The sequence below is a fragment of the Pseudorca crassidens genome, chromosome 2, assembly GCF_039906515.1.
Source record: "Pseudorca crassidens isolate mPseCra1 chromosome 2, mPseCra1.hap1, whole genome shotgun sequence".
Classification (NCBI taxonomy): domain Eukaryota; kingdom Metazoa; phylum Chordata; class Mammalia; order Artiodactyla; family Delphinidae; genus Pseudorca; species Pseudorca crassidens.
Genome location: NC_090297.1, coordinates 116345422 through 116355395, shown reverse-complemented (window position 1 = coordinate 116355395; position 9974 = coordinate 116345422). Strand labels below are relative to the sequence as shown.

At 57.0% G+C, this 9974-nt stretch overlaps 1 protein-coding gene across 1 annotated transcript; it reads left to right on the top strand.

Annotated features, from left to right (window-relative positions):
* Positions 1–849: 849 nt before the first annotated feature.
* On the top strand, positions 850–9772 carry ADAMTS4 (ADAM metallopeptidase with thrombospondin type 1 motif 4). The gene is made up of 9 exons (XM_067728415.1): positions 850–2710; positions 3818–4141; positions 4393–4525; positions 5077–5247; positions 5958–6244; positions 6352–6538; positions 6792–6967; positions 7894–8069; positions 8558–9772. The coding sequence occupies exons 1-9, from the start codon at positions 2087–2089 to the stop codon at positions 8982–8984; spliced, it is 2505 nt and encodes an 834-aa protein (XP_067584516.1). The 5' UTR covers positions 850–2086; the 3' UTR covers positions 8985–9772.
* Positions 9773–9974: the final 202 nt, after the last annotated feature.

Genomic DNA, 9974 nt, shown 5'->3' with positions numbered 1-9974 from the left:
TTAGGACCAGGGTCAGGGCATGTGGTGGGTCAAGAGGTGGGTCCTGCAGTCCGAAGGGGGTGGGTGATACAGGAAGTGATGGTCACCAGGGCAGGTATCTGCAACCTGAGCAGGAAGGGAGGGGAAAAGGAAGTATTCTGGCGGATGGGTTGTGGAGGACAGGAGGTGACTAGGCCGAGAGTGAATAGAGGAGTGGGGGCAGGGGCAGGTGGTCTGCCTCTGGGAAAGGAAAGTGCTGACGGTACTCTTCTTCCTGGGGATATCCTGGGGAAAGGAGTGGCCATAGCATGGGGTGAGCAGAAATTGCCCCTACTTCTGAGCCCTTTCCTTCCTTGTCTTGAGAATCCACCCCCAAGACTTCTTTGCTGAGTTCTCTCCAGTCCCAAACCAAGGAAATCATTCTGCTTCCTTGCCCTAACATTACCTGTTCCTCCCCAAGCACTCTCTCCATCCCAGGCACTGGGTTCCTGTTTCTCTCAGTTCCCTAATTTTCCTGTACCCACAGTGCTACAACCACCCTCTCCCTGTCCCATGGGGAATGAGAAATAAAAGATTACTAGATATTCCAGGAACCACTAGGTTCTTAGGAAAAGGTGGGGCTGAAAAGGGGAACCAGGTGGGGATTCCCTCTGATGGACTGACATAGGGTACTTCTGGGTTCCTGAGAGAGCACTTCTTTCTTGTGCTGGGGGCTGGCTGACTTGAGGCTGGGGGAGGGTTTAGGGCAGTTGGGAGTGGGTAGGAGCAGGGCCAAGAGCCTGGGGGAAGCTACTGGGAGCTGGGCCAGGGAAATGGGGAGTCAGGAAGTGGGGAGGGGGAGTTCTGGGGGGAATGGAGGCTGGAGGCAGAATGGCTGTCTGGGCTTCTGAGGGGGCGGGGAATGGTAATTCAGGAAAGGGGATCCTGAGGGAGAGAAGGTGCCACCCTAGAGCTCCCTTCTGTAGAAGGAAGAGTCGTTAACCCCTCCTGCCTTGTCCTCTGCCGGCTCCGTGTGCCCATTCTAAGCAGACTCATCCTGCCTTTGGGCAGTACACTCCCTGATCACTGTCTCCTTGCCTGCCCCTTCTCCCTGCCTCCTGTACCCTCTCCAGCTTCTTGGTCCCATCCTGAGCAGTGTCAAGCCACCTCCTTCCTTTGTTCGGCCGTCTTGATGCTTCCTTACCTGTTCCCCACCCTCTTTCCCTGGCAGCTCACTCAGTTCCCTCGGCCCTGGAAACCAGCCTCTAGGGGCAGAGGGCATCATGAGGGATCCCTGAGAAAAGGGAGGATGTGCCAGGTTAGACAGTGGGAGCTAGAATTCTCCTGGAACCGTGGTCCCTTCTCCGTGTGTGGTCCAGGCCCTTTCCCTGACTTCCTACCCCTCCTGGGGCTCTGTCCCACCAAAAAGGGAAAGAGACAGCTGAGAGCTGACTGTGGGGTTTGGGAAAAGACTATGTCATCAGCTGGCCCAGTGCCTATGATCCATCCGGCTGCTAGAGATTCCCCTCCCCTGGGCAAGTCCCATTTTTTTTTTTAAAGGAAAACAAAAACTAGATTTTTGGGAAGCAATGAAACACCCATCTGAGTCCTACCACCAGAGCTCCTGGCTGAATGGCTTATAGCTCAGCCAATCGTAGTGGCTCAGGATGCTTAAAAGAGCTGGCGCGGAGAAAGGCTGGGAAGAACTCACAGGGAGACCCACAGACTCATAGACACGGGAGAGAGAGGAGGAGAAAGAAACAAAGGCACGGCGGAAGGAGGCAGAGAGAGGACAGGCACAGAAGCGAAGCCAGACAGAGTCTGAGAGAGTGCAAAAGGAGAGGCCAGAGAAGCTGCAGAAGACACAGGCAGGGAGAAACAAAGATCCAGGAGAGGAGGGTGTGGGAGGAGAGTTTGGAGGAACCAGACCACTAAGGCACCTCTCCTAAGCCTAAGGGCCAAGTTTTCTCCATCTCCTCTGAAGGTCCCCAGACCCTCTGAAAATTCTGCCTCTGACCCTGGCTGGGGTCCGAGCCCCGAGGCTGCAGAGAGGAGTTTTCCAAAGCCAGGGCAGGGCGGACTTGGTGCCCAGACGGCCTCAGTCCCTCCCAGCTTCAGCACCAGTGCCATGTCCCGGACGGACTCGCATCCCGGGAGGGGCTTGGCGGAGTGCTGCCTGTGGGGAATCCAACCCCGCCTGCTGCTCCCCAGCGTGCCCGTCTCCGAGCTGCTTCTGCTGCTGCTGGCCTCCCTCCTGCCCTCAGCCTGGCCGGCCAGCCCCCTCCCCCGGGAGGAGGAGATCGTGTTTCCAGAGAAGCTCAACGACAGCGTCCTGCCTGGTTTGGGCACCCCTGCCAGGCTGTCCTACCGCTTGCCAGCCTTTGGGGAGATGCTGCTACTAGAGCTGGAGCAGGACCCCGGCGTGCGGGTGGAGGGGCTGACGGTGCAATACCTGGGCCGGGCGCCTGAGCTCCTGGGCGGGGCAGAGCCGGGCACCTACTTCACTGGCACCATCAACGGAGATCCGGAGTCGGTGGCATCTCTGCACTGGGATGGGGGAGCCCTGTTAGGGGTGCTGCAGTATCGAGGGACCGAACTCCACATCCAGCCCCTGGAAGGAGGCACCCCTAACTCTGCTGGTGGGCCTGGGGCTCACATCCTACGCCGGAAGAGTCCAGCCAGCGGCCAGGGCCCCATTTGCAACGTCCAGGCTCCTCCCGGGAGCCCCAGTTCCAGCCCACGAAGAGCCAAGGTAGGCAGCCCTGGAGTCTGTGTCCTGCAGTGTCCTCCTGCCATGTCTGTCCTACTGACCCCTATTCACCTTCTCTCCACCCACTTCCACTTCTGGCCAGCCTGCTGCTTCCCTCCCTTCTGTCTGCCTTTTCTCTTTCCACTGGCCTCCTTTCCTGGGAAGGCTCTGGTTTTTCCCTGCCCCAACCCTTCTCCTAGCCAGACCGCTGATCCCAAGGGGGTTCCCAGGGTTGGGTCAGAGACGCTATGCTGGGAATGACCGCTCTCTCTCTCCACCCCGACCCTGCCTGGCCATGGCATCCTACTGGCACAGTCCCCAACAAGGAGGCCCTCCTGATAGCTCCTTGGCCTTGACTCTTTTCTGGGCCCCAAATTTGATTTTCACCACCAGCTAAAGGAGTGAGGTTTGAGGCCCAAGAGACTGGCCTCTGGCTTCTGATGCTGTCTTCAGAATTGTTCTGGCAAACTGCAAACTAGGGCAGGAGTGGACCGGGGAGGAAAGGCATCCTGAACCCCCTTCTGGTCCGTCCCCTTCCCACATTGTGGACTGACTGCAAGGCTGCCTGAGGCTCCATCCTTTCCTCCCTCCCACTCCCAGTCTCCCCCCTTCTTCCCGTCCTTCCTCCCTCCCTCTCTAGCTTTAATCCAGACCAGACGCTCCCTCCACACCCGCCACGCTGAAATCTGGCCCTGGCCCTAGCTGCTGACTGAATTGTTCCTCCAACCACACAGGGAAGACACGTTGCAGCCCAGCCCTCTAGCCCCAGTCCTGCAGCCCCAGACACACTCAGGCATGGGGGACCCCAAAGTCCCTCCCAGAGGCAGTCCCAGCTGCTTTTCACCTCTTGGGCCCACATAGCCCTGGGACGTGGCATCCCCATCCCCTCCCCTTCTCAGAACCAGCAGATGATTTCTCAGCGTTACCACAAAAGCCCTGGGATTTGGAGTTGGGGGGGAGGCCCCACCGAGACCCATCAGGAATCCCGTGGGATGTATGTGGCCCAGCTGGCTCTGCTGAGTTCCAGACCCAGGAAGTAAGGGAGGGGAGAAGCGATCCATGGGTCTGGGAGGCTATTTCAGGATCCTCCTCCCCTTTTTTCCTCTCCAGCGCTTTGCTTCAGTGAGTAGATTTGTGGAGACCCTGGTGGTGGCAGATGACAAGATGGCGGCGTTTCACGGTGCTGGGCTAAAGCGCTACCTGCTGACGGTCATGGCAGCGGCGGCCAAGGCCTTCAAGCACCCAAGCATCCGCAACCCTGTCAGCTTGGTGGTGACTCGGCTGGTGATTCTGGGGCCAGGTGAGGAAGGGCCCCAAGTAGGGCCCAGTGCCGCCCAGACCCTGCGCAGCTTCTGTGCCTGGCAGCGAGGACTCAACACCCCCGAGGACTCGGACCCTGACCACTTTGACACGGCCATTCTGTTTACCCGTCAGGTGAGGCCCCGATCAGCACCTCAGGCCATGCACTGCACAACTCCAAGAAGCACCACTGCACAGACCGTGATGTCAATGGTGCCCCTGGAGTTGTTCAACATGGTGCCTGGCCCCAGCCACACTGCCAGTGCTGTCTGCGCCCTGACAGTGCTGGATACGCAGTGCCCAGGTCTCCACTAATCTGGATCTCAGCTCAGTGGATGCTGGTGTCTTGGTTCCTCATGTATTGTCTCTGATCTCCCTCTCCACAGGACCTGTGTGGGGTCTCTACTTGTGACACTCTAGGCATGGCTGATGTGGGCACTGTGTGTGACCCAGCTCGGAGCTGTGCTATCGTGGAGGATGACGGGCTCCAGTCAGCCTTCACTGCTGCCCATGAACTGGGTAAGTCAGGGGTGGGGTCGTGGGGCACCTGTGATGAGTGAGAGAGCTATCAGGGGTGAGGTGAGGGGACAGTGAGCTCACCAGGGTACAAATGCAAGTCACAAGGTGTTTCTTCCTTTTCCCCAGGCCTAGGTCCAGGGCCATTACCCTTCTCTGCTCCGGATGTAGACAAGCATTTAGATTTTTCTATTAAATGAGATAGTGTGTAGAAATCTACTGTGAACTGTGTTTGGAGGGGAGGTGGCACAGTACTGAGAGAGATTATTCACAAGAGTCAGTGATAGAGTGGATGGAATCAGGGTTGGGAATGTAGGCTATAAGGAAAAGCGGGTAGGGAGGGGCCCTGAGTGTATCATGGGGAGAGGGGAGACAGAGCAAGGGGGGCTACATATTGAGAAGCCCTTGGAGCACCAGAAAGACATTGGGGGCAGGTTGGGACGGGGAACGGATCTGACCATCCATACCTGCAACCAGGCTTATGATGGGCCTGCAACCCCCTGAGGGCACAGGGATGAGACCCTTGGACCCTAACAGGGCCTCTGCTCCCACAGGCCATGTCTTCAACATGCTCCATGACAACTCAAAGCCATGTGTTGGTCTGAATGGGCCTGGGAGTACCTCCCGCCATGTCATGGCTCCTGTGATGGCTCACGTGGACCCCGAGGAGCCCTGGTCCCCCTGCAGTGCCCGCTTCATCACTGACTTCCTGGACAATGGCTATGGTAAGGAGATGGCCCTCCCCTTTCCCTGTGCAGGACCCAGTTCCTGCCCCCCGCTGTACTTTCTCTTCTGCCGCATTTCACATAGGCCAAACTGACTCCTTCCAACGTGCCTCCTCTGCAGTGTGGGATGGAGTGAGAAATGCTGCTGCCTTTGTGTGGTTCCCACTTCCTCTCAAAATAAATAGCACAGCTACAGGAGGCAAGTTTTGGCTCAATAGAATTAGAACTGATCTTCTAAGGGCCACAGCTGTCCAACACTGCAAGGGGCTAGTTGTGAAAGAGGTGACTGCCTTGTCACTTGAGGTGTGCGTGCCTAGCAGTGTGACTATGGTTGGGCAGCGCTGTTGAGGAGAAGCAGACTCAAGAATTCTGTAGCTGGTTGGAATAGGTGGGAAGATCTAGTGCTTTGAGTTCCTATCCTGATCCTGTTCTTTAGATGTGTGTAGACGTGTGACTGTAAGTTACCATCTGTAAGATACGCATAATAACGGTAACCACCGCATAGGCTTTGGCCATGATTAAACACGATACCGTTGGTCAAGCATCTAGCCGATGTTCATCACATAGTAAGCATTGAATACATTTAGCTGCTACTTAAAGCTTCTTCCAGCCCTAGAATTTGGATCTTAGGATCTGTCAGGCCCTGGGGAGCCCAAGGCTGGCACCCCTTCAACCTATTGGTGACGTCATACCCCTGCCTCTTTTCCCAGGGCACTGTCTCTTAGACAAGCCAGAGGCTCCCCTGCATCTGCCTGTGACTTTCCCCGGCAAGGACTACGATGCTGACCGCCAGTGCCAGCTGACCTTTGGGCCTGACTCACGCCATTGTCCGCAGCTGCCGCCGCCCTGTGCTGCCCTCTGGTGCTCTGGCCATCTCAATGGCCACTCCATGTGCCAGACCAAGCATTCACCCTGGGCTGATGGTACCCCCTGTGGGCCCGCACAGGCCTGTATGGGTGGCCGCTGCCTCCATGTGGACCAGCTCCAGGACTTCAATGTGAGATCCCAAGGGCAGGGGAGGGGCAGAGGGCCTGGGGGAGGAGGGAGTGGCCCTGAGCCCAAGAGAGTGTATTCATCCCACTCTTCCATTCTGTCCTTCTGCAGATCCCACAGGCTGGTGGCTGGGGCCCCTGGGGATCGTGGGGTGACTGCTCTCGGAGCTGTGGAGGTGGTGTCCAGTTCTCTTCCCGGGACTGCACACGGCCCATCCCCCGGAATGGTGGCAAGTACTGTGAGGGCCGCCATACCCGCTTTCGTTCCTGCAATACCCAGGACTGCCCAACTGGCTCAGGTGAGGAGTGGGGGGGATGGGAGCCTTGGGAGGGATGGCTAGGACGGAAAGGACTGTCCCTTGAGTTCAGGGACCAAGGAGGTGTTGACTGCCCCTGCTGTTGGGGGGAGTGACTCTACCCTTCAGGAAAGTGACAGGTAGTCTGTGGGGGAGAGAGCTGCCGTACTGTCTGGAGGTCTGAGAGGCTTGGTGGAGGGGCTGGTGGGGCAGCGTGAGGAGAGAGGGGCTCTGACTGTCCATTTTAACCCTACAGCACTGACCTTCCGTGAAGAGCAGTGTGCTGCCTACAACCACCGCACTGACCTCTTCAAGAACTTCCCAGGGCCCGTGGACTGGGTTCCTCGCTACACAGGTGTGGCGCCCCGGGACCAGTGCAAACTCACCTGCCAGGCCCGGGCACTGGGCTACTATTATGTGCTGGAGCCACGGGTGAGAACCAGGATGCCCCAGGGCCCCATCTAAGCTCACACACTACCCAACCCGCCCTCTACTTTCTGGTGGCAGAGATCCCAAACAGCACTACTGCTGGCGTTCCCACAGCCATGCCCGGGGCCCACTCAGACTTCTCTGGCCAGGGGTATTTAGAAAACTAGCCCTGGACTCTGGATAAGTTGCCAATCAGGCAGCTCTAGCCTGTCCCATTTCCCTTGGTTTCTTTCCCTCTCCCTCCCCCTTCTTCCAGTGCTCCGTTTTGTGAGAATGGAAGTGTGTGGACTTTTGGGCCCTTCTCTGACCCCCTTCCCATGGGCTCCTCTGGCAAATTACAGTGGTGGCCTCATTGAGCTCATGGATGGCCAGTCCCTCACTGGACAGGCCTCCTGGAGACAGCAATGTCCCCGGGACCCCCACTCTGTGATAGGGCCCTGGGTTGAGGCTGAAGAAAGAACAAGCCTAGCAGGTTTGCATCCTTCACCCCTGTTCTGGGGAGAAAGCCTGCGCGTTGACTGCCCTCTAGTGTCCAGCTGGGACGGTACCACCAAGATTTAGGGCTTGGGGTTGGGACTCAGACCTGCAATTCCCGTGTTGGCTTCTCTGCTTGCCAGCTGTGTAACCTTTGGGCAAGCTCCTAATCTTTCTAAACCTCAGCGTTCCATCTCTACAAACCTCAAATAGTGGTTTTGAGATTTATCTAGCACTTAGCACCGTGCCTAATTCATAGTGAGTGCTCTGAAAATGGTGGCTTTTATGATTATCATCCCTTACAGTGGCTGGGGTTCCCTCCACACTCCATCCACATCCCCTCCCTGACCCAACTTTTCTGGCATCCCCTCCCTGATGGGATATGGGTCTTGTTCGACTTACCAACCCGTTTTGACTAAGGAAGACCCTTTCATCACTCCCTCTCTTCTCCTCAGGTGGTAGATGGGACCCCCTGTTCTCCAGACAGCTCCTCAGTCTGTGTCCAGGGTCGCTGCATCCATGCCGGCTGTGACCGCGTCATTGGCTCCAAAAAGAAATTTGACAAGTGCATGGTGTGCGGTGGGGATGGTTCTAGCTGCAGCAAGCAGTCTGGCTCCTTCAGAAAGTTCAGGTTCGTTCACTATTTATTTCCTCCTCCCACCTTCCTGGACGCTGTCCTGGGCCCTGGGGATACAGAGGTGAACTCAACACTGCTTCTCCTTTCAAAGAGCTGACATACAGTCTAGTAGTGGAGACAGACGAGTTCACAGTTACAGCGCAGTGTCCCACCTGCTCAAAGGTGTCAGCCTGGGCTGCTGTGAGGGCACTTGTGGGCATCAGGGAAGGCTTCCCAGGAGGTGACCTCCCTTCTGGAGGAAGAATAGGAATTGGACAGGCACCAAGGAGGCGGGGCTTAGATGGGCACCTCAGTAAGGGGGCAGCAGGTGTAAAGGCCCAGAGAGGAGGAAGGAGGGCACATTTGCATGTAGCTCAGATCTAGGCTGGACAGCTCACGTAGATTTGGGGAGACAACCTTCTATACGATCATGACAAACACAGCTCAGAAAGGCTGAGAGGATTCAGGGAGATGCTGAGTTCTCCTCTACTCCTTGCACACAGGTACGGATACAATGATGTGGTCACCATCCCCGCAGGGGCCACCCACATCCTGGTCCGGCAGCAGGGTACCCCTGGTGTCCGGAGCCTCTACCTGGCCCTGAAGCTCCCCGATGGCTCCTATGCCCTCAATGGTGAATACACGCTGATACCCTCCGCCACAGACGTGGTCCTGCCCGGGGCAGTCAGCTTGCGCTACAGCGGGGCCACTGCAGCCTCGGAGACACTGTCCGGCCACGGGCCCCTGGCTCAGCCTTTGACGCTGCAGGTCCTGGTGGCTGGCAACCCCCAGAACGTACGCCTCCGCTACAGCTTCTTTGTGCCCTGGCCAACCCCTTCAATGCCACGCCCCGCTCCCCAGGACTGGGTGCACCGCAAAGCACAGATTCTGGAGATCCTCCGGCGGCGCTCCTGGGCGGGCAGGAAATAACCTCACCGTCCCGGCTGCCCTTTCTGGGCACCGGGGCCTCGGACTTGGCTGGGAGAATGAGGGGGCTCGGCAGCTGCCTCGCACCGAGACACAGTTGGGGAGGGGCTGTGAGGTGAGCCCGCCCCTCCTCTCTGCCTTACCGAGCAGGCTGGCCCTGCCCGGGTTTCCTGCCCTGGATGGCTGGTGGATGGAAGGGGCTGGGAGATAGTCCCCTATCTAAACTGCCCCCTCTGCCCTGCTGGTCACAGGAGGGAGGGGGAAGGCAGGGTAGACCCCGGTTGTATTTATTTAGTATTTATTCACTTTTATTTAGCACCAGGGAAGGGGATGAGGGCTAGGGTCCTGGGGAAACTGACCCCCTGCCCTCGTAGCCCTCACCCTGTCTAGGAAATCCAGGGTGGTGGTGATAGGTGTAAGTGATCTCTGTGTGTGTGTGTGTGTGTGTGTGTGTGTGTGTGTGTGTGTGTGTGTGTGTGTGTGTGTGTGTGTGAGGTTCCTCCTGCCTAGCTTTCCTCTCCCTGAATTTTCTTTTCTGGGAGAGGAAGAGTCAAGGGTAGGATAGGCCTTCAGGGAGTAAGGGATTATCATATTTTTAAATATAAATTGAATTCTGCTATTTATGTGCTCCTTTTGGAGTCAGACAGATGTGGGTTGCACCCTGGCTCCACATCTCTGAACACTAGTTTCCTCATTTGACGATAATAATACCTCCCTTGGAAATTTGTTGTAAGGATTAATGTAAATAAAGAACTAGCATCATGCCTAGCACTTGGTAAGTGCCCAACAAATGTCAGCTGCCGTCAGTTATTATTATCACCACCTTACCGTCCTCGGCTCCACTGTCCATGGAGTCCGCGATGCATTTGAGGGTGGCAAGGATCTGCGTCAGCGGTGCCTGCCCTTGTCCCCCAGGCCCAATTCCTTTGGTTGGCAGAACCCTAGCCTGGATTTTGAAGGACTGTCAGAGAAAGGACAATTCTGTCCCTGATC